This window comes from Acartia tonsa, chromosome 10, assembly GCF_053477335.1.
Source record: "Acartia tonsa isolate MP-2025a chromosome 10, ASM5347733v1, whole genome shotgun sequence".
NCBI classification, from domain to species: Eukaryota; Metazoa; Arthropoda; class Copepoda; order Calanoida; family Acartiidae; genus Acartia; species Acartia tonsa.
In genome coordinates this window covers 30,711,011-30,737,233 of record NC_137269.1, presented here as the reverse complement: position 1 = coordinate 30,737,233, position 26,223 = coordinate 30,711,011, and the positions used below count along the sequence as shown (strand labels likewise).

General features: G+C 31.0%; 1 protein-coding gene across 3 annotated transcripts in view; it reads right to left on the bottom strand.

Moving 5' to 3' along the window:
• Pka-R1 (protein kinase, cAMP-dependent, regulatory subunit type 1) overlaps nt 1–26,223 on the bottom strand; it is an 80,653-nt gene that overhangs the window by 43,177 nt on the left and 11,253 nt on the right. Inside the window, exon 1 of one of the 3 annotated variants that reach the window (XM_080174276.1) lies at nt 17,272–17,406. The exons of the other annotated variants lie outside the window; for them this stretch is intronic. Within the exon in view, the coding sequence (XP_080030402.1) occupies nt 17,272–17,331 (60 nt within the window). The 5' untranslated portion in view covers nt 17,332–17,406. Of the gene's footprint in view, nt 1–17,271; nt 17,407–26,223 lie in introns of those variants that run through there. 3 annotated transcript variants of the gene reach the window in all.

The window sequence follows — 26,223 nt, the reverse complement described above, 5'->3', positions numbered from 1 at the left end:
TAACACTTGTATAGCGTCAGGACTGAATAATCAGAATATAAATGTATTTGTTGAAAAACTGCTTGATACAGGATAATGTTAATGGACATATGTACATTTATAGACTTGATTATAGATTTGCTTCGCTTATAATATTGAACTTTATTGTACCAGGAATCAGTATACCAAAAATCAGATCAATCGGATAATTAGATCAAATAAAATTTTGATGTTAAAAAAGTTAAAAAATCAACTTGTTTAAAATGGACGTACGGACATTCTGGTAATGATTATAGAGTTGCTACGCTTTGTAAATCTTACCTAACTACTACAGGAATAACCATGCAAAATTTAATATCGATAGTACAATTCTAACATGCCTAAATTAACGAAAAAAGCCATCCGTTTCGGACGGACGTGCGGACCGACCGACCCTAATTATAGAAAAGCTTAGCTTTTTAAAATAATGACCATGCATCTATTTCTAACGAAATTAACATGAATTTAATTTCTGGGGATAAAAAATATTATTTTCTGTTATTTTGTTTGAACTGAAAAGAGAAATATTTTCTTTACGTAAAACAAATGATTGAAAAAAAAATCTTTTCATCAGTTTTTCAGTTTAGTTTAGATAAAAACAATTTTCTTATAAATATCAAGGGATAAGAATAATTTTATCTAAAACAAAAAAATGAACGGCTCACATGAAGGAGACTAGCACCGGTGCTAGTTTCCTTTATTCTACACCATTTGGTGCTAGGGTTCTTCATCCTTAAGATTTACAAGATTTCTAATAGTGGGAGGAATTTTAGGTGATTTAGGATTTTGTGTGAGAAAGAGGGAGGAGCAATTTATGCATTACTAGCGGCTACGCCCCTAGAAGCCTCTAGGGGCACTGCACTGGTAGGAGAAGGAAAAGTCGACCTCATCCTATTTTAAATTTGAGTTTCCAAAGAGTTATAAAAAAAAAATTTGGGGGGGAGAGAGGGGGGTTAAGACACCCTCTCGAAAAATAGTTTAAAACCTTCCCAGGACCTATAAGAAGCTTCACTGTAAAGGAGAACAATATCGGTTCTGCGGTTAGCGAGATCCTTTGGGACAGACAAAAAACAACAACAACAACAGACAAAAAACGCTTACTACTTTATATAATAGGATTAATTAATACATAATACAATTCAGAAGAGTCAAAACATTAGGTGATAGCTTTCTTCATTCTTCGATTTCGGTGCTAGTCTCCTTCATGTGAGCCAAATGAACAAAACAAGAAAGACTCTCGCCTCTCACTTTTATGAGGTTTTAAAAACATTTGAAGCTCCTCAAATTACAAACCAAGGAATTCAATTTTGAGCACTCTTCAGTTTTTAAGAATACTTGTTCTTTATAGATAAACGTTCAGGAGCTTAAACCAGGGATCTAAAGGGATAAGACAATGACCGATAAATTGATGTACATCGCCAAAATTAACACTTTTGTACAAACAATTAGTGGTTGAAACGTTTGAACACTCAACTTAATGAGTCAACCAATCAAAATTAAATAAAAGTCCCCAAAGTTGTTAAGTCTCAGAAAATAAGAAAATTATGTTATTTAAGTTTGGTGACTGGTATTGCAAACAGCCCAATGTCCTCTCCCTCCCTGAGTTTAAATAATACTATTATATAATGTAGCAGGATTTTTTTTATTTTTGTTAAGACCTCCCTGACTCAACTGATAGGGTTCTCCATTTTATGGAAGCTTTATACGGGTCCTCGGTCTTAAGCTATTTTATTTAGGTCTTACGATTTTTTAAGACTTCTTTCTGTCTTCTCACTTGGATTATAGAGCCCCGGCCCTGGAAGCTAAAGGAGCAGTAATATCATAAAGGATAACCTAATTATACAACCTTTTCTTTTCCCAATATTTAACATCTACAAAAGGCAAACTTTCAGACAAATTAATTCAGGAGATCTAATTAACTTTCGTCTGGTTGTATTATATAATGTAAAGTAGTAATGTTGTGTGTCCGTTAAGACCATTGAACCGATTAAGTCCTCCGATTTGGGAAAGCCACCCATTGGTTCCAGGGTGTTGTAAAGATATTTCTAAATTTAAATAAGGTTTTTAACAAATAGCAAATTTTTATTTTTAAATCTATGTTTAAAGGTAATAACATCCAAATCAGTGAACCAAGAAAAATTTGGTTTTATTGTCAACTTAGAATAGCTAGATAATAGGAAAATTTGTCCAATCTTTTCTTTGTTTATCTATTGATAGAATCATGAATAATTTCTTTAAAACAAGGACTTTACAAGAAAATTTTTTATGTATCTGCGTCTAGATATTATCTACATTTTTTTGTTGGTTAAAAGTAAGACAATTGTATATTAAAATCATTTGAAAATTACATAGTGAAAAGTACCTAATTGTTATTTTTAATTTAATTCTTTCAAACAAAATAAAGGATCTTTAAAACAGGGTTTCTTGTTAAATCTTACACTTTTCTCCCAAAATGCTCTTATTTAAACAAATACGTTTTTCTCAAAACAAAAATATACAATAATATCTAACAATAAGAAAAAAATGTTAATAGTATTTCCTAGATAAAAGTACTTGTTAGATTTTATTACTTTTTAAAATCAAATTATAAAAATCATGAAGCACCTACCATTCCTCAATTTTTTTTAAAGTGAAGATTAATCTGTAATCTCACATTTTTTAAGATGAAAATTTTTTTAGTATACCTATCACAAGTAACAGAACAGTAATAACTGATATTTTCTTAAGGAAAATAAATGCCATCGCCTAGAGTGATACAAAATCAACAAGAATAATAAAGATTTTATGTGACAAAGCTTCATATATAAAATAAGATTAATATAGTTTTGGATAATTTTATAAAATAACGAAGTTGCGGGTTTCATCGCATTTTCACAGTAGCATTAAAAGGTTATTTTGGGTTATGTTAGGTAAGTGTTAATGATTGCCCCGCAGGGTTAGAGCCCCCCGCAGGGGATAGAAATTGGAGGAAAGCTACTGTGAAAATGCGACGAAACCCTATACTTCGTTTTCTTTCTATGATCAATTATTTTTGATAATTTGTAGCTTGGCTACAAGATTAGCTATTAGAAAAGAGTTAACTTAGAGTATTGATCTCAATTTATTTACTTCTTAGTCTCAGAAATTGTAATTTTAACGGGATGGGGGGGATATGTCATTTGAAGAGAAACTCTAAAGATCCAAGGGAGAGCAATTTTACTGTAAATAAACATTAAACCAAAAGTTACATTCCCTACCATTCATTGGCTGAAATTTTTTTTTTAAAATATGAATAAGGGTAATTTTGTTTATCATCACGGGGAATGTGCATCAAATTATCTTTTGAGATCCTTAAAATATGTACCCATACTTTTCATCAATTTGGTGTATTTTTAAAATTCTAATAATTATTGTTTGTGATTTGTCTAAATTTTAAAGTACAGTACATTGAAATACTAATGTAGTTTTCTTACAGTTTTAGACAATTTTTCTTTGCAGTAAAATAAACAATAGAGCAAAAACTGTCTGATTTTGAAAAATAATACCAAGTAATATCTTGCAGGCGACTAAATAGTTTGTCTTCTTTCAAGAAAGCTCTATATTGGTCATGTGTATGAAGCTACTTTTATATATTTGGCATAGCTAAATTTGGCTATTTTAAAATTGTGTTGTTTTACAGAAGATGCTCGATAATGAAAGCCTTCATTGTGAAATATGAGATGGCGTTGAAAGGAATCACTTTTTTCTATTTTTATTACTGACAGCTGCGCCCCCATATTCAAATGAAATGTGAAATTTTCTCTATGCGTTGGATTAGCGTTGTAAGAAAGGGTGGGGGCCTGGGTGGTTTTTTACTGCTTATGATTAAAAATTGGCCAATATAAATACAAAGCTTTCCTGTAAAAGAGAATCATATCGGTGCAGTGGTTTGTGAGATCATATTAAACATATACTGTGGTATGTTAGATTATTAAAATAGAAAAACAGATAAAAATATACCTATCTAAAATATAAAATGATCATTCGTAATAAACAAATTGACAATCTAGCTGCAAGTTTGGGAATTTAAGCTTTAAAAAAAAATTCTATGAGAAAAAAATATAACATTTCGGAAAATTTAGCTTCGCTTTTGTTAACTTTATCAAACTTGTTTTTCTAACACAATAAATTCAAACTAATTTAAAGTTTCGTCGTTTTTTATTCAAACTTAAAAGCTCTTTTGTTTAGGTTTATACAGGAAAACTAATAAAACTTAAATCTATGAACTTTTTTGAAAAAATATTATAAAATCAAAGTTAATCGCCAAGCCAAACCATCTAAAAAAACGATATACATACATTTTAACTTAGATTAAATTACAATTCATCCTTAGGGTTTAGAAATAAGATTAAAATAAAGGAGTCGGTGCAGTGGTTAGTGAAGTCATTTAGCTTAATAAAGATTTAATGAATTGTGAAAACAAAAAAAATAAACTTAAAAAAGGACAATGAAAAGGAAAAGTTAGCAGAAGTTTGAAAATTAACATAATTTTCATGAGCAAAGCAACTAAAAAAGTATTCTTAAGAGCAAAGACGTTTACATTTTTTCTTGGAAAATTTTATTTTAAAAATTGGTACTTAAACGCAAATTACGTTGGTGAGAGCTAATCATCCCTCTACCCCTGCCTCATTTTTTGAAATATATTAAAATTAAATTTTTGCCTAACCCCTGAGGAAATGCATATGCGGTGTCCTAACACTGAACGGCTCCCCAGTAGCCTAACCTAAGGTAATAAACAAAAGAAAACCAACTTCCCAACTAACTTTATTTCTTTTGAATAAGAGGAGGGTTATCAATGCTCACCAGGATACTTAAAGAGAAAGCGCCCAAATGGGCGTAAACGTTCTTGTTTATTTTTGTCTTACTTTTGGTGTTTTATAATACCTCTCCTAAAATTTTCATAACACTTACCTAAAGAAAAGAATAGCATATCATTAATACAAATTCAAAACTTAAAAATAGTAAGATTTATCTGCGAGTCTGTTAGTCTACCCCTCCCCCCACGGGACCCCTCCTCTCCCCATACACCATAGAAGCTGAAAATCTACCCCGAAATATACAAAGCTTCCCTAAAATTTGTAAACCAATTGGTATGACTACAACTACAACTTAAGTAATAATAAAAACTTTCATAATTTATACAGAAATATAAATATAAAAATAATCGTTAATAAGGAAATAAATGGATATTGTAATGATCATTATTTTTGTACACATATGTATATATTTTTCTATTTAAAACATATAACACTGTTTACATTATAGTTTTTATTCCTTAATATCTTTCGTCTATTATTTACTTCTTTAAATAAGTGCTAGCAGCTGCGCCCTTTAAGAGGTTTCTATAAGATACGATAAAACAAACTAAATAAAACGGGTATATTCCCTTTCGTAACATCGCACCTTATGGGGCGATTCTTCGTATTTTTCACAGTAGTTTTTCTCCTATTTATAGCCCCTGCGGGGGGCTCTAACTCTGCGGGGCCAATTACCTAACCCTGTGGGGCAATCACCTAACCCAATATAACCTAACCTTACCTAAAATAATGTTGAAAAAGCCATTTTAAAAATACGACGAATCGCCCCTTATGATGTTATGAAAGGGACTATTCCCAATAAAACCTACCCCAGATATTTATAAATCTTCCCAAAATTGGACAATACCGATCTGGTAATATCTTAGCAGTCATATTGAAAATGATCAGATTGACCCTCTACAATAACTGATATCTGTATTAGTATAATATGCTTAATACTGTATTCAGATAGACCCTATACTATAACTAATATCTGTATTAGTATAATATGCTTAATACTGTATTCAGATTGACCCTCTACTATAACTAATATCTGTATTAGTATAATATGCTTAATACTGTATTCAGATTGACCCTCTACTATAACTAATATCTGTATTAGTATAATATGCTTAATACTGTATTCAGATTGACCCTCTACTATAACTAATATCTGTATTAGTATAATATGCTTGATACTGTATTCAGATTGACCCTCTACTATAACTAATATCTTTATTAGTATAATATGCTTAATACTGTATTCAGCCAATGTAAAAAACACCATTACTCTTACCAGCTTATACAACTTTACATATTCTTGTATACAGGAGCATAGCATGTTCTTCATTATAGCTAGTTAGCTTCAAAACCTTTTAGTCTTTTTGGTTGGTCCAAAGATTAAGGCTACTTTTGTTTATCACAATTTGGGTGTACAATTCATCTATTTATCAAATATCTATCCCTATTTGTACAGTATGATTCTCCAAGCATCCTTTAGATTTACTTTAAGCATATCAGAACTAATCTTACACCTACCCCCCTTTATAATAAGGGCATAGTTAGAGTTATTAAAGTATGGGGTTACTGGTGCCCTCCCACCCCCTTTAAAAAAATAGGACAATGATATAAAACAAAGTCATAAACATAAAGTTATTTTTGGGGGTTTTACTTTTACGAGGCCCTACTGAATCATTCTTAACCTAACCTAATTAATAGAATGGCGAAGAAAGTTAACCCAGGCTTATAGTAAAATAAAAAATAATGAAACATAAAATAGATTAAGATTTAAGGATCTATGAGAAGCTACACTGTAAAGGAGTATCATATCGGTTCAACGGGGAGGGTACAACCCCCCCCCCCCCCCAAGAGAAATCGCCCTCAGAAAAAGATCTCAAAAAATATATATTTATCAAACACTAAAGTAAAAAATGGGGGTTGGGATTCAACTACCCTCTCAAGTGCCCCTAGAAGCCTCTAGGGGCGTAGCCGCTAGTGTAACTAACTAACTAGACAGCTCTTCTTTGTCATGTAGACATGGTTCTTTTGACCCTTAAGTTTGGTGATGATTCATTGAAACCAGGGTAATCTTATCAAACCCAGTTTTTATAAAAGTACACCGACTATTATTCAGCTATTTATATCAACTTAAATCTTGGAACATTCAGTTTTAGATTTTTGGAGTTTTATTACCCAAAAACTAAAATGAAAATAAATCAGACGAAGGGAGGGAAAAACTTTGTCGTTTTATCAATCTCAACTCCTTTCCTATCTTAATAATTGAAGAATATAACTTATGTATGATTCATTTTACAAAAAAAACTACCAATCTTGATTGTTTTAAAAATACAGAATATAAGCCGTTCTCCCACCCTTTACCGTATAAACAGCCTTTATGTAGTTTCTTAAAATGTGATTTGGTATATATTTAGCCATAGAAAAGCTTTTTTCTTAACAGAAAATAATTGTTAGCAAAATAACTGCCTCATTAGTGAAAAAAAAAGTTTAGTTTAGTGTCTGTTGTAGATATTTTAGCAAACATTTGTTTTATGCCCTCACCTGAAACCCACTTTAAACTTTTATAATTCATTTAGAGCATTGGGAAAGATAGTATGTGATTTTAAACGATTTTAACAAAATAATATCTTATTTAAATAAAAATGTTTTTAGCGCATTTTTCTTATGCTCAAATATTCAACATTTTGCAAGAATGGCTGCTAAACACTTCAAAGTTGAGATATAGAGCTAAAAATGATTACAGATACTATTAGGGACATGTACTAGAACATATCAAAGTTTGAAGGTCATATCTCAACAAATCTAAATTCTATGTGATGTTTTTTTTTTCCAAAAATTCTAATAGTGTGGCTCGCTTTGTAGCTTAAACATTACATTTCCAGAAATATTACTATAATGGTTTAAAATGAATAGGACGATTCTATTATATATAAACATATATTCAATATTAAAAAAGCATTCAAAGAACAGAAGAAAAGTATCTGATAGGGGTCTGATTTGATTCTCCACCTTACTCAACTGGGAAATTATTGCCTAGTTTGTATCCTAACTATCTAACAAACAAACCATCTCATCTTATAATTAAACCCTTGGGATAATTAGACATAACCAGGGACAGCTCAGGGTAAGGTATTCTTTTTAAAAACTAACTGGATGTTTTACAGGTTAACATAAGGAAAAAGGATAAGAGGATGAATACTCACCCCTTTTTCATGGTAAAATACTACTTCCCCATTCCAAAATTTAGAAGCAGACGAAAATCAAAAGACGCCCAGGGCTTTTTGTAAATCAATCATAAATAATAATGTGAATAAAAAGAAAAGCGATATTTAGCAAACAGCCGTGGGCGGTCAGAATCAGCTGAATGTTCATTATGAAAAAAATTTCCCCCTTTTTAGAAATAGAAGGATTCATCTTTCATTAACAAATTTTTTTAAATAAAAATAAAATTCTATGTAATTTTTAATTAAAACATTAAAACGAAAATATCTAATCTAATATTCTTGCCCTAAATATGGAAATAGTAAAAAGTAGAAAAATATTTTTTTAATAATTTTTAATCCTCCCATTTGAAAAGTAGTGGAATAGCAATAAATTTTAGCGCGGCAACAGCGCTGAGTAGGCCTCTAGGCCCACTGCCTATTTTCGTCTTCTAGTTGCTTCGATTCCTCTCTTTTATTTTTTTCTCTATGCAGGTTAACAATTTTCTTTATTGCTCTTTATTTTGGTTTGTATGTAAAGGCAAGGAGGATCTCGCTAACAGCTGAACCTTTATGGTTTTCCTTTACAATGTTGCGTCTTCTATGTCCTGAAAGGATACCACCAGCCTCCTAAAAAAATGCTCCCCCCCCCAAAAAAAAACCCTAAAATAGAAATATGTCGTTAGAGTCATTAAGTCATTTCATGTAACTACTACTTTCAATTGAAATCAAGATAAACTAATTTTTCGAAGTGAATTTAAAATAACATTTCACCATTAGGTAAAGTAATTCAATCTTAAAAACAAGAAATTCAACATCCATTAATGCGAGCAAAATAATTTTTTTTTTCGTTTTTAACGATAAAAGAAAGCTTCTTTAAATAAAATAGATATATCGGTTTACAAGTTTGAAAGTTTTTAGGCATTACACAAATCAAAGAGTTTATGTATGACCGAATTATTGATTTTTTAACAGCTAAAACGAAAAACAAAATACAGAAAAAAATGATATAAAGCGGCTGCGCTGCTATGAGGAATGAACAAAATTGGTTGAGATTAGAAATATCTCACGAGAAATATATAGTGTTTCTACCTACACTCATTCCTTTACATAGCGGAATAATTCCTGTAACGACGAGGTATAATTTTAAAACACCTATTACTAGCTATAAGTTTATTCTAAGAATTTCGAATTTAAGATAGTTTTAGAACATAGAATAGTTTCAATGTATTTCTTCATTAAATTGGTTTTCAATACATCAATTGCCTGGTTCTACTGGGACTAGTTTTTAAATGGATGTTTTCATGATAAATATTGCAAAAATTAGTTTGCATTGGTTACAAAAAGTTAGTTTTAAATACCTAAGATGTCCATTGTCCATTGGGGTAAGGTTGATTCCATGGATCTAAAGGGATAAGGTAAAGAGCTATAAATTGATACACATAATTTCACCTTTTGTAGAATACAATTAGAGGTTTAAGCCAACGAATAAGAAAATTATATGATAAAACATTGTGGACTAGTGCAATAAACAGCCGAATGTCCCCTCCCCAATCCCTGGGTTGATATACATACATGTAAATAGAAATGAATCTTTGTATATGCAGTAGCGTACGCACACCAGAACTTTGTACGCATTGCAGATCAAACCATTGATTAACAAATACTCGTCCAATACAAAAAAAAGGTATGATGTCTGTCTGCCTGTCTATTTCTTTCATAAAATCTTAACTAAATTAATTTTATTATATGAACCTCTCCCCCCACCCCCTACAAAAGAAAAGGTGAAATAATTAGCATTTAAAATTAAATTACATAATAGTTATTTCTCGCATCGTATTATTAACGGCTTTCCGCGGATATAGAATGTACAATTATGAGATTAATACTAGTTTTTTTAGCCCCGAGGTGCCGAAGGCACCGGCTAAAAAAATGGTTTTAATCTTATGATTGTACATTTTTATTTTCGTAGAAAGCTGGATATAATACGATGCTAGACATAGTTTTTTTCGTATGGATGAGAACCGGTTCCTATCCACCGGATTCGAATAAATACGAGAAAATATAATAATAATATTATGAACACGCTTTGAAAATGTCAAAAATCAATCAAAAGTTTATTTTAACAGCAACAGCTTCCCAATAAGAAAAACATGTCTAGTGTAAGTAAAGTTTTAATCCTAATTAACGAATAGATTCGCTCAAAACTAGGGTTGGGCCGGATATCCATTTTCAATATCCGGTTGGATACCGGATATTAAAACTATCCGGTTACAGGATATCCGGCTGATTTTTTACGCCGAATATCCGATTATCCGGCCGGATATCCGGTAATTTGCCGGATATCGAACGTTGGCCAGATATCTGGCCGGAACCGGATATCGAACGTTGGCCAGATATCTGGCCGAAACCGGATATCCGACTTTAGAAATCAGCCGGATATCAGGTATCCGGCAAAAAAAAGTATCCGGTCCAACCCTACTCAAAACAATATTCTTAAATAGGGGGTGAAAGTTAGAGCCAAATTGCAGCTACATTTTTCATAAACTTGATATTTATGCAAAACCACCAAAAAAAGTTTAATATCAAGATAACAAGCGATTGTTGGATTCGGAAGAAGTTCAGCAATATAGAAAATAAAAATTGAGGATATTATGAAAATGTTAAAAAACATGTCTTAAATTCCTTTAAGCAAAAATATTTGCATAAAAGTATTACTAGCTAGGAGCTCTGTACTTAGTCAAAGTGACAAAAAAAACTAAAAAAAATATCTTAAAACGAAGACTTAAATATGATAATTAAATAGCCTAGAACCTATATGAGGCTTACTAAAAATAGATATCCCAATCCAGTTCAATAGTTACTGAGAATTTCAGAGAAAGAAAACCTAAGTACCTACTTAATATAATAGGATAACAGTTGGAATATATACCTATGTTTTAGAATATTTAAAATCTGCAAATATACAAGGAAAATTCAGTCCTTTTATAATATATCCTAGCTTAAAATTATTACTTCTTTTAATGAACACTGAAAATATTTAACAGATACCCATCTAAGATATTGAGCAATAAGGAGTTCCTACATTTATGCAAAAATTCTTAATTATTTCATCTGTTTTGAGATCTTATCCCACATCTAACTACTTTGATGTAAAGCTTTTGCTATCATTGTTAGTTAGAACTAACAAAATTTTTTTCATTAAGACATCATGATAAAATGTTTAACAAAATTTAATACATAATGTATACAAAGTAATTTGCTAAACGTTAGTTTATGTTCGGTCAAACGGTAAGTCATGAAAAACAATCAATACGCCTTTTATAATTAATAAAATATTAAATTCATAATATTTTATTTTTGTTTTTTTTTTGCTTTATTTACTGGAATAGGTACTAAAAAATGGTTGCAAAAAATCTGGCAATTTCGAAAGAATCTGAAACAGTTTTATGCTTTGGCAAAATGATCAGCAAATATTTTCTAAAATATGGCTCTGTATGTTAGTATAGTTCGAGGAGTAAGGACGTTTTACAGGGAGAGGGAGGTAAAGGAACAATAACCAACATCACAAAAAGGGAAAAGGCACTACTAAGAGATCCCAGTGCAATGTTTTGTATGTTTACAAAAATGGATATAAAAATTTCATGTTTGGCCACTAAATTATCCCAACTTAGCACTGTTTATTTACATTTGTATCCATATATTAATATCAAACGCTTTGAAAATAGAACCGCCAAGATCTTTCTAATGCCTTTCAAGAATCTATATAAGTATCAGAAATAAGGTAAAAACAATAAGCTAATAAATCTAAAATAATATGTGGGTGGAAGATGGAAATGTCGTTAATTTTACTATGTGTTGCCCCCCAACGACAGCTAAAAAATAGGTTTCGAGATTTTTTTTTCGAATTAATTTCGTTATTGGTATAAGCTGATATAGTAACCCCTTAAAAAACATCGACAAAATATTTTCAGAACATTAAAATAAATTATAAAGCTTTTGTTATTAAATACTTAAATGCACCTAATATAAATACAATACTAATATATTCAACGAAATGTACTCTATTTTGTTCTTTTCCTACACAAAATTTACGCACAACAAAAATGCTGAACGTGTGGTGCTTTAATTAGCTTTGAAAAAGGCATCCGCAAAAAAAACAAGAATAATAATTTTAATAGAACATACATGAATAGTATAAAAATATGGATAGTTTAAAAGAAGACCAACAGTAATAGAAATTTACATTGTTTTTTTTTTATTTTTGCTTATATATTTAAACGAATGGACATATACCTTTAATATATAGGAGCTGCGCTACTGATAAGTATTCGATATATTGAAGTAACAGGATGTTTTTTTCTGTATGTCAGTCCACTTAGATATCGAAAATGGCTGGGCCTATGGTTTTTACAATATTTAGGGAAGGTTTTCATCATGGGATATTAAGTTTAAATAATCATGTATGTGTGGTTGAGATGCCCCCCCCCCCCCCCCAAGAGGATTTAGCGAGGCCGCTAGTTGAAAAAATAACAAAAAAAACTTTTTTATACAAAGGCAACAAATTTTATTACAGAGTAGCTTTACAATAAAGTTTATTGAATACTATGGAAAAATTTCAATTGCACAAATATTAAAACTATGACGGGGATTAAGAATTAAAAGGCAGGGATGAATATTTTAAACACTATCTCTTATTCGTTGCTTAAAAACTTGGGTACTTTTTTTAATTCTTGTTTGTGAACACAAATCTCCAGTGTCTACACTTTTCCACCAATACTTATAATCAAATTTGATATTTGAGTACTTTTATGGTATTTTCAGGATTAAGATTTAAATTATATCAATTCAAATCTTAACTTTCATAATGATGGTCTTTAATTTTTTATGGGGTTGCCCATCAGCTCCCATATGGTTTCCAGAAACCGAACTACTGCATGTATGGTTAATTAAAAGATGAAAATAATGATTTATCCAAGCATACTTTATTATTCCAAAATTGAAATAGTTCTTTCAGTACAGCCATTCACAAGATTAGAAGTGACACAAATGACAAAGTTCATACTTCCTTTACAAAAGAATATTTAGTTGAGAAATTTGTTTAAAAGTTGTATTTACCCCTGTAATGAAATTTGTTTAAAAGTTGTTTTTACCCCTGTAATGGAATTTGTTTTAAAGTTGTATTTACCCCTGTAATGAAATTTATTTAAAAGTTGTATTTATCCCTGTAATGAAATTTGTTTAAAAGTTGAATTTACTCCTGAAATGAAATTTGTTTATATGGTGTATTTACCCCTGTAATGAAATTTATTTAAAAGTTGTATTTACCCCTGTAATGAAATTTGTTTCTAATTTGTATTTAGCCCTGTAATGAAATTTGCTCTCTTTCAAAAGTTTTAAACGGTGCAAAACGTCAGAGCGGGTTGGCATACATAACAAGTAAAATTCTTTTCAGCCACCAATAAAAGAATTCTTAACAGCAATTGCACCCTCTAACTTCCAAGAAAATTAGGACAATTGCAACATTATTACAAGGACAAAGGAGTGAAGTGAATGACAGGCATTGTTAATTAATCATTAAATATATATACTAAGAAGCTTATGTCTTATTTTTGATTTTGCAAATAACAGACGAACAGAAAGTCTGTGTATGTCAGTCTGTACCGAAGGAGCTTGCTACACGCTGAAGAACCGATATGGTTATCCTTACAATGTATCTTCTCATAGGTCCTGAGAAGGTTTATATCTATTTTAGAGAGGGTAACACCACTCTCCCACGAGAAATCACGAGAAAAATGCCTCCAACCCCCCCACCCCAAAAAAAAAAAAACTTCTGATGTTTTTACCTTTTTAAATCAAATTTGTAAGTGAGGGGGAAGATATTTACCCCAAACCCACCTCAAATTCCTAGGAGCGTAACTGCTATTATCATCATACAGTAGTTGCGCTTCTTAAATATGTTTTTGGTTCACGGGATGCGATTTAGATCTATTAAAACTTTTTTTGCAAAAATGTTTTGTATGAGCCTATACACAAAAAGTCATGTGACAAGAGATAAAAGTTTTTAAAGGAATTATAGAGTTAAGTAAAATCCCAATTTTGTAATTGGAAGATACATATCCCATAATTTATTTAAAATTAACTAAAAGGGGGGAATTAATAATGGATTTCGCACTGAATGAAAATAGGTTCTTAACCGTAATAAGAAAAAAATGGTTTAGCCCCTAGCAAAATCAAATTAGGGGGGAGGGGAGAGGTGTATAATATTTCCTGTTAGACTCAGAATCCGAATTATTTCTGCTGGATATAGACTGGTTTTGAGTCATACTAAAATAACATGTATATATTATTATCACATTATAGAGAATTTCCACAAAAAAATAATAAGATGGATTACTCCGAGTTCCGAAGGTCAGAGCCAAAAAAACTGGAATTAATCCTAAAATTGTTTTTCATTTTACCATCCGCGGAAAGCTGACTTTAATACGATTTGATATTACACAAATATTCTGCTTTCTATCTTCTCAGACGTGCTGTAACATCTGCTGTAAACAACATAAAAACTTACCTAAAACATTTATCAATGGTTAATTTTTAATTTTCGAGTATTAAGATGAAAAATTATAAGATTAAATCCTGTTTTGTTAACCCCTAGTGGACGGAGCCTGGCTAACAAAACTGGTATTAATTTTAGGATTACATTTTAATATCCACGGAAAGCTGTCTTATAATACAGTGCTATACATGATTTTTTAGCTGAAGACCGGTTTTTATCCAGCGGATGTCAACAGGTTCCGAAGCCATACTGGAAAGTATTTTTTACTTTATACATAAACGCAAAATATTTCATGACACAAGATCAATGTATTTTTTTCTAAATACTTTTCTCTTATTGATCCAAATAATCTTTGAGAAACTACTTTTCATTTTGTAAGCCTATAATTTATTATCAATTTTGGGAGGATTTAGTTTCTAGAGTGTTCTAATGATTTTGTTAGAAAAGCGACTCAAAAATTAAAACCTAGCAAGGTTTTTTTTTGACGGGGGGGGGGATAAGGGATTTCAAAGTTTGAGGGGGGTAATCACCCATTTACCCCAACCCTTGGACGTCAATGCCTAGCAAACCCCCGTGCACCGATATGTAGTTCTATATTATTTAGGGCTTTACATTACAAGGCTTTAATCTACTATGAGAAAATAGTAATATTTTCTTATGTTTATTGCTACGCTATATAATGAGTGTAGTATCCTTGTTTGTTTGTTAATTTTCGTCTATTTTCACAAAATTAACTAATAGCACAAAAAATAATTGAATTTTACAAAAATGGAAGAAAACATGACACGAAGGTAGAAAACTACAGGGGATAGGAAAATGAAAGATAAATAAATCATCCCCAACACACACAAAAAAACGAGATTAGGATTATTTTTTAAATTTGGCAGATTTATCCAGAAAGGATTAGGATGAAACTCCTCATTTGCGCGATATATTCTTATACGGATTCGGAAAGCTATCCCTGCAAAAAAAATCCAGGAGGAGTCACTTCAGATTTGAATAATAAATCAACCTAACAAGAAAAATTACACGAACTCAAACTGAGCTAATTAATTTTATTCAAACTTTAGATAGATAATCAATATGAATACAAGGTTCAAATATTCATAGTAGCTCAATTAAAAAAAAAATTTAAGACAGATTTAAATGGAAGATTTTAATGCTGTTACCGATCCAGGACCAAATGTAAGTAGGAAACAACTCGCCATTTGATTGCATAACGTTTGTAATAATAACAAGTGAGGCATAACAGCATTTGAACAATCAAAATCTCAATCTTAACCCTGTCAAACTTTAGGCCTTAAACAATTGTACCTACTGCTGCTATGTCATTGTCAGATGCGTGACATTTATAAAAATATATTAGGAATTCTTTACCATACAAAGTTCAAAGGTCAAGTAAGACGAGGTTGATTGTCTACTAGAAATATTAGTGTCTTGGGATAAAAGTACAGCTCTACAATTTAATCAACCGTTTGCAAAAGTATTAATCAGATGATCTATAGAAAAACTACGCACAAATAAAACAGGCGACGCACGAAATCGTATTTCTAATCCTACTTTATAAGATCACGCAAAGGGCCTGTAGTAGAATTTAGGAATTAACCTAAAGAATCAAAAGAACAATAAAAAAAACTACAAAAAATCTATCCTATAGTTTGCAGAAGTAAGTTTTATTGTTTGTCCATTTAGATCTCGCTAACCACTCAACTAGTTGTGTTCTCAATTATATTCAAGCTTTACATAAGTCCCGGGATGGTTTCAAGCTATTTTAATTCTAAATTTTAGTCCTGTGATGCTCTAAGTCTATATATTTCAATTGTTTTATCTTTTTTTAAAAACATAAAATCTTCTTTAAAAAGTTTATTTTTATACAATTTTTCCTCTTCATTTAAGACATATTTACAGACAAACAAATAGACAAACAGACAAACGAATATCCTACTACTTCAATACCGATAGAAATTTACCATGATCGTGTGCACAAAAGTAAGCGGAAACGAATGAAAAGAAACAAAATAGAAACGTGACGAAACAAGTAAAAATTGTTGTTTTTAAAGTTAATAAAAACATTATAATCACAGCCAAAAAAATCATAGGAGTAGCAGAATAAGTACTGTTATATTTCACTCACAGTTTTTTTCAAAGCTAGGAAAAAAGATTTATAATAGATGTTTATATGATTAAACAAAAATAAACAACAAAAACAAATGATAATAGAAAATATTTTGCTTTATAGGAATGATTTTAGTCGAGACCATGTAACATTAATAAAAAAGAAATACAGCAAAAGTATTTTGCTTGGTAGTGGCTTTTTGTAATACAAAATGGTGGAACCGCCATTTCCTGTTTTTTTTTGCAATTTACACCGGGAGGTGGCGGTATACAGGGTAACACCGCCATTATTTCACTTTTTAGTGTACTACATTGAAGCAACCGCCATTAAAAAAGTTACTCTGTAGTAATTCTATTGAGTAGCAAAGCTACACTATAATTCGTAATGTCCATCGGAAAGAAACATACATTTGTTGGTTGAGATTTCATATAATAATTTGCAATATATAATTTACTTGTCCGTCTGTCTGTTGTTAATGCTACAATAGACATATATAAATATTATACAAAGGTTTCGTGATTTTCTAAATATATTTTGTTTATTTCTCACCTGAGATTTCAACTGTATATGGAGGTTCTCCATTTTCTGTCTAACATTGTCCCCGCTCATTTTTAGATTTAATTTTAGTCACTAAGATTTAATTTAAAATTTTCTTTTATATCATAATATTATATTTTGTATTTTCTAAAATAGTTCACAAAAATTTTAAAATCTAATACAGATTTATGTGATTAAAGATCTTTTGAATCAGGAGACAAAATTTACTTCTTTTAATATCTCTTGTATATTGGTTTTATGTAAATCATGCTACAAAGTCAGAATTTCAATCTAAAGGGATTGAAATTAGTGTCAACCCGATTAGGATATCTGTTGTATACTGTCGACATTGCATACATTCTAATATAAATTTAACACAAAATAAACTCAGAAATGCCTCACATATGAGCTACAAACTTGTAGTTTCTATCCCAGAAATACAGCGGGACAGATTTATATTTGTGAATTTATCCTCAGGATTAATTTCTCGAACTTTGGATACATATTTTATTTGAAAAAGAAAAATCTCACACCTAAAGCAATGCTACTTTTGTACTTATACATTACTAGTGAATAATCAAACAAACAAGACTATACTTTTCCACACCCTCCCGTCCTGCCCTAACTACTGCAGGGATGGAATATTTATACTATTGTGTATGAAATGAGTTGTTAGTCTTTATCTGGTTGATAATCTATCTTAGTTTCACCAATAAGGACCTGGTCACATACACATCCAGGGAGGGAGGGGACATTGGAATCTAAATTACACTGGTAGTGGTACCCAATGTTTTATAAACACGTTATCTCATACGTTGGCTTACAAACTTTGGGTACTTTTATCAAATCTTGCTTTGTTAGAACACTAGTAGTAGAATATGAATCAATTTGAATCAATAGAAGGGTTAATTTTAATTATCATCATTGTGTGTGCACATAATTTTATTTGTACGTTGGCTAATCCCTTGATGTCCCTGGACGTTTCAGGGATAAAACAATGGAAGATAAATTATTAATTCCCCCCATCCCGTTTGTTGGTTAGATTTCAATTATCATTTAGGTTTTGGATTAGTTTAAATTTGTGTATACTCAAAATCACTAAAATCACTCCATAATATTCAGGTAAGTTAAGTTTTAGTCCAGGGCATAAATTAGGCTATATTAGCATTTTTAAAAAATTTAACCCCCCCCCCCCCCAACAAAAATTGGGGTTGAGGGGGGTTTAAATAGCACAAAATATTACCCCTCAAAACCAATGGCGTGCGATAGGCAGGTAAAGAACCGATCTTAAAATTGAAATTGGGAATCCTGCAGTCCCCATTTTTATCCTTTAATGCACTGTTTTACACCCCTTGGCGAATCTCTGTGCACGTCACTGCTTAATACGTTATTGCATCTTAAGAACATACAAAAATACACATAGTAGCTACGATCCTAAACGTTGCAAGCAGCATATACGTACATCAATCTTTTTTTTACATCTTACACAAAAATACAGAAGTAACATTAACATTTTGTGCTTGCATCTAGTGTAATTTTAATGAAAGTTGATAACAAAAATGTTCTTTAGAACCCGCGTCATGCCTTTTATCATCAGTCAAAAAAGTTTGAAAAGAGAGATGGAGAGATAAAAGGCCTTTATGGCGTTAAAATACGTGTCCTTTAAAGTTAAACAAGGTTAAAAATGTCTAAAATAATATTTATATAGGTAAATTCAATTATTGTAGGGCGAATCCATTTGAGGGTTACACAATAAAATGAACGCATCTTAACAATTTTAGACAAAGATTGGTTTGGAAACTAAGTATATGAATGCACAAATAGAAATATAGAGCTGCAACGCGTCTAAAATAAAATACCTATGTCAAGATTAAAATGTACGCATTTAAGCGACTAAACAAAAATGTGCGTATTTTTAAATGCCAAGCTTTTCCACTGTTAGGGGATGTAAGTCAATCAATTAAAACCGTTTAATCATATGGCTAGGTAATCTTTCATTCCTTTTTAAATAAACGTGATATACTTTTATTGCTTCGCTAATTGTCCTTATTTAAAGTAATCAAGTATTGTATGTAGCATAAAATGACTAAGAATGGAAAAATTTTGTATGAAGCAAGATTGTATGTTAATAATCTTACTAAACAATTTCTATAATTTGACAAATTAACCCCCCCCCCCTCCACAAAAAAAAGTTAGTCACTTTTCAAAACCAAGAGCAATTAAACCCTTAAGTAGCGCAGCTATGACAAACTACAAATAAAATCTAATCAAAAAAGAACATTTATTTGTAAGAGATGTTTGTTTCAACATTTTTAAAATTTGTTTATAAAAAACAAGGATGACAACATCCATATAAAGTTATAAGAGTCAAAGCAAAATTGTAAATAAATTTGTTGAAAAACTGCTTGATACAGGATAATTTTTATGGACATACTTACATTTTTAGGACTTGATTATAGAGTTGCTTCGCTTATTACATTATACTTTGTTGTCCCAGGAATCAATATACCAAAAATCAGATCAATCCGATGATTAGATCACATAAAAATTTGTTGATAAAAAAGTAAAAAAATCAACATGTTTAAAATGGACGTAGGAACATTTTGGTAATGATTATAGAGTTGCTACGCTTTTTAAATCGTACCTAACTACTAAAGGAATCACCATGCAAAATTTGAAATCGATAGGACAATTCTAACATGCCTAAATTAACGGGAAAAGCTATCCGTTACGGACGTACGGACTGACGTACGGACGGACCGACCCTAATTATAGAAAAGCTTTACTTTTAAAAAGCTAATGTTAATCTATGTAATTGTCACGTTTGGACAAAAAAAACCAACCTAACAAAATTTTTTAATAAAATGAAGGGGGGATTCATTTAAATTTGATGGAAATTGACTTATTAGTTACTTACAAAGCTACTTTATTCTTATAACAAACTTTATAAAACTTGTTTATTGAAGAATTATCAGCTTAACGCTATTTCATTTGTGTCAGAACAGAGATATTTATTAAAATATTTTAATTTTAAGTAAGGAATTTTTGTTTACATTTACAATAACAACCATCAACCGAATAATACCGCTGGATTAGAACCGGTTCTCAGCCATGCTAAAGCATTATGCATCTTATCGTATTATAGACTATTTACACTAAAAATAAAAAAATTCTAAAATTAATACCAGTTTTGTAGGCCCAAGCCCCTCATGGCCAAAGAAAAACTTTTCTGGAATAAAGTTTAAATTCTGTTTTTTGGTTTTAATTATAACATTTTACAATTAAATAAGATTATGCATTAATGGAAAGTAATTTCTTGCAATTTCAATGACTTATTTTAACAATTCATTATAGAGATCATAAAAAATAATACGTATAAGGAAAACACAAACTGGTTTACAAAAAGAGTTTAAAGTGGTTTTTACCACAGTTTTTGTAATAATTGAATAAGCCTAACTTTGTTTCGCCATCTTTTAAAAGTGTATGTATTGACGATAAATTAATGTACACATCCCAAAAATAATAATAAACAAAATTTACCCCTCTGTAGATCTAAATTATTAATTGAGAAGTTCGGACATTACTCGATTGAACCAAATTATCAAGATTTAATATAAGTACTAAAAATAGGTATCTTAAGCCAGGTTTGACATTGAGCAAAAAAAGCTTTAAAAATTGCCAATGAAACAACCTTCAATCGTTTTCCGACTTAATACAAAGAAATGTTCAAAACTATTTTGACAAGTTCTTGGCAGCCGTGCGTTTGGCGCGACTAAGCCTCAAATTAAACCCGTTTGGATGCTTTGAATATTTTTATGAATAGGGATTTTTATATTTGGACCAGGTTTAGACTTAACACTGATTTTGAAAATTGTAGAAGGGGGAACCTGACGCTTACAGGGAGCTGCAGAGCCCTCATTTTGACACCTATAGATAATTCCAACAACAACAACTGCACTATTCTTATGTAATTCAGATTTTGTCAAATCAAGTTTTTATATGTAGGCAAGCTGCTCTATAACTATTAACTATATCCATGGGTATTAGGTATGTCCTTACATCTATTAACTATTGTCTATTTTAGATAAATAATATTAGCATTGTTTTAATGCGAAACTTAGCAAAGGATATTTTGTTTGTATAAAAAATTGCAGCCAGTTTTGCTGCCAGCAAAAAAATATATCATTATATCAGAATGTATTTTTAAGCTTTGTGAAATGTCTCAGTGAAATTAGAATTGTATTTCGTAGTTAGTAATAAAATTTTCTTCCTTACATACCTAATCCCACCCCCCCCCCCCCCTTATAAAAATATGGGATGGTTTCAGACCACTTTTTCTCTGAACCTCTTCAGAAGTAAGACCCCTAACGGTAAGAAGCAAAGCCCTAAATGATAAAAAAAAAAGATTAAGTTAATAAAAATCAACAATAAAAAGGATAATTATAAAAACTTTGAACATCACTCTCATAAGCAAAAAAATGCTTAAAAACATCACAAAATATAACTTTAACTAGAGCCATCACGAAACATAACATGTTGTCTGTATGTTGAGACTATTCTTAAACATAAACACACATACACAGCTATTGTGTATATTTTCATATATGTAACTATATAAGTATATATGTTAGCTATATCAAGGTCCGCGTTTCACTGCCTACTATATTATATACACTGCCTCCTCCCCCCTCTATCACCCATTTCTTCAATATATACCCTTTCTCATTTTTCTTTTCGGAAAGTTTATACAAAATTTCTATTAACAAGTTATAGCTTAAGTTAAAAATATTAAATATTAGATATTTTCATAAATTCATATAGTCTTTCCTATTATATAAAGAAAGAAACCACTGAACCGATTGAGTTTTTAATTTCAGGGAGACCTCAAAATTCTAAAAGTTCAAACTCCTAGAGGCTAGGGGCGAAGGTAAAAAAAATTACTTAAAACTAAAAGTATTACCTACTTATTTTAACAGATTGTTTTATCAGTAAAGTATTCTAATTAAAGCAAAGATTTGTATCTTTATATTTGAAGTACATTTCTGCATAATGTTTTGGTAACACTGTATAAATACTCTTTTTCTTGACTTTAATTTCCTCAATACCCCTATCACCTCTCCCCCCCTCAAATTATTTTTCAACCTATCCCCCTCTCATATATTTTTCTTTTATCCTGCCATTAGGAGGCCCATTTGTAGTGGTCACACGATACCCCACCAAAATTTTTGCCATATATACACCGCATCATACATTAAGATTAGGAACAGTATTAATTTTCTTAAAATTGAATTATTACATATATTTCGATAAGCGCGGTTCTTCGGCCCCACGGGACCTACATAAACAAAAGAATTGCTCCACTAATTCTAACTTTTGAATTCTATAACACCATGCGATAAAATTATACTATAATATAATTGTATTGTCTATGAATCGTGTACTGTTTAAAGCTGCTTTTAATATATTGTTGTCATAATTATTAGTAAATCAGTACATACAATTTGCTACAATTAATAATGTTTAAAAAGAGGACCACCACCCATTTGTAGTAACTCTAAGAATTCAAGTTCCTTATAAACCTCCTTCTTCATAACACACAGTAAAATATTTTAGACTTCCAAAAAAAGAATATTATTTAATTTAATTACATTAAAAGTAAAAAATAAAATTTTCGCAGTAAAAAAGAAGGAACAAAATTTAAACTTCTTTAGATTCATTTTTTAAACATCCAATTATATCAGTTTTTTTCCATCGTATTTACTTCCCTTCATGAGTTGACTATAAGGCAAGTTATAACAACATATACATTGGACTGCCTATATTCTTAAGCCCTGACCATTTACAATACAGCTACTATATATAGATAGATAGATACGTGTAAATTAGTTAAACAGAAATAAAAAAACAACTTATACAGATTTGATATTATTATATCTTAATATAAAAGTAACAGGATATAAGTCTACCTGTCTGTATGTCTGTAACTTATGGTCTTGCAAACCACTAATTTGATATCGTTCTATAGGCCCTAGAAAGGTTTTTGACTATTTTGAGGGAGTGTGGTTCCTCAACAGTCCCAAAAGTCATCGCCCCTAAAAAACACACACAAGACGCCCCTAGAGAAAACTAGGAAAACTAAGGTTTATGAAATATATTTACTTTCAGTATTATATTTGAAAACTATTAATCTATGTAATGTTATTATCCTTGATTGTTGTAGCACTGCTACAATATAATAAAGACATGTCCGTTCGTCTGTCTGTCCTTCGTTTGTTGCAAGACAGATCTATTCCTCTATGAGAAGTAACTGAATTGCAAGACGCATGAATGCATTTGTGAGTATCTTTTATCTGTTCACATTTAGGAAGAGATTTTTCATCTTAAGAAGAATATTAATCTTAATAATTTCTTTCTTGATAACAATAACAATAAATAACAATACAGAGAATCAAAATCAACGATTCTGTCTGTCGCAAAGAAAAAGGCAAAATTGTTTTTCTCTGTTTTTCTGATCAAATGTCCCCCTGCTGACATCTTAAACCGGCAATGAAGCTGTATTTTTGATAACGTTTCAATAATAGAAATTTTCTTAATCTCAAAGGACTATCTTTATATATAAAGTAATAGGATGTATATCAACCTGCCTGTGTGTGCAGTAAAAGATCTCGCGTTCCGCTGAACCGATATGGTTCTTCTTTACCATGAAGTTTTATAATTACCAACATCATAAAAGAAATAGTCACAAGAAAAATGACACACAAAAAAATCTTTATTACTTTTCTTTTTAAAACTAAAATTAAATGTGAAAGATCGACTTCCCTCTATCCTCCTCTTTTTACTCAAATGCCTCTAGAGGCATAGTCGATAGTTTGTCTATAGCTGTAAAAAGCTTTAAAGGTAACCAATTTCGGCTCACATGAAGGAGACAAGCACCGAAATCGAAAAATGAAGAAAGCTAGCACCAAATCTCTTAAAGTGAAGAAAGCTAGCACCTAATTTTTTTACCCTTCTTAATTGTATTATGTATTAATCCTATTATATAAAGTAGTAAGCGTTTTTTGTCTGTCCCGAAGGATCTCGCTAACCGCTGAACCGATATTGTTCTCCTTTACAGTGAAGCTTCTTATAGGTCCTGGGAAGGTTTTAAACTATTTTTCGAGAGGGTGTCTTAACCCCCCCTCTCCCCCCAAAAATAATTTTTATAACTCTTTGGAAACTCAAATTTAAAATAGGATATCCCTCCCACTATTAGAAATCTTGTAAATCTTAAGGATGAAGAACCCTAGCAATAAATGGTGTAGAATGAAGGAAACTAGCACCGGTGCTAGTCTCCTTCATGTGAGCCCCAATTTCATTTATATATTAAAAGATCTTAGGATCCATCTGATTTTGCTGTGCTTTTCAGTGGGACATTTTACTGGTCTTAATTGATGTCCTTTTTATTATTAGTTTTATTTCTAAGGAGAGATTGAAGTACAGACACGAACTTAAGAAAAGCTTGGCTTTTAAGATGATAAAAGTGTTAATGTTCAATTTTTGCCTAATCGTCTTGCTAATGATTTCTCTAGATATATATATATGTAAAACCTATTTAGATGCCAATATCTTTAAAAGCGAAGCTACTCTATAATCTAAGATAACCGGCCATGAGAAACTCACATTTCTCGGTTATTTTACAGCTGAAATTTATTGTCCAGATAGATTCCCCATTACGATAAGTATCTACAATTTATCTCACTTGCAACGTTAGTTTGTCGATAGTTCTATAGAGTACATTGGATTCAGGGAGTAAGGGAGGGGACAATGGATCGAATATTCAATTTTTAGGAGTCTCAGACTTTGGGGACTGGCTTAAAGGGAATGTGCAAGAATTTAGCAGTTTCTGACTGAGTTTGGGGACTTGCGCATGAAATGCCGTTACTCGTTATGTATGTTTTGAATATTGCAGACGGGGAGAAGGGATAAGGGAAGTGGGGGGAAGGGAAATAAACACTCGTTGTGTTAGTTTGGAATGTAGCAGACGGGGATAAGGGAGGTGGGGGTAAGGGGCAAGGGAAATAAACAGAATAAAAAGGGGCAGTCATATTCTTGCTAGCAGCTGGCCGGGTCCAATAATCTTTTAATATAAAAATCTCACCAAAAAACCTCAATATATTTCATCAAAAACAAGTTGTGATTTCACTTTACATGACGCTATGGAAATCTATTATTCAATTAACAATCCCTTTATAATTTCCTAAAAATGTATTAGATTAAACTGGATTTCATGCCCATTCTTTGATAACTCTTATATTGAATTAATTGCCCATTGTCCCCTCCATTACTCCCTGCATTGGATTTCAATATTTGAAAAGTAAATTACTCGGTTGTGATTTGGAAAAAAAGATAAATTATCTTAAGATTCTCCTGATCAACTTACTTGGTCTGTAAGTTTATCAGTAATGCTAAAAAGAAATCGATTTCATTTTTGGCTGATCTTTAATTTCAGTGGTTGGAACTAACCAATCAAAAAAACAATTTCGCACGTAAGAAAGATTTTTTTTAAATATATGTACCAGTATAATTTACAGTCAGTTGTCCCCTCCCTTCCTAGTTATATCAATCTTTTTCCCAAATAAAAGCTATAGCACTATATATCATGTTTTTAAACGTTAAGAAAGGAATATTTAAAAGTAAATGCGTACTAGCTAAAACGTTCATGATGTACATTATAAACAAATCTCTAAAAATTTATAAAATATAATTTAAACATAATAGAATTCTAACCAAAGATTTAAAATACTTTTTGTGGGTTCTTTGTTTTAAGTGCAAAAATTAACACTTACGTTTACGTTGTTTTGGGTGGGTAGGTTGCTACATACATAATTGTAATAAGTAGGTTTAAAGCTGTAAAATCGCACACACGAAAAATCTTTGTCAAAACGCATCATAAAAGAGCACAAGTATTCTCTAAGTTAAGTATTC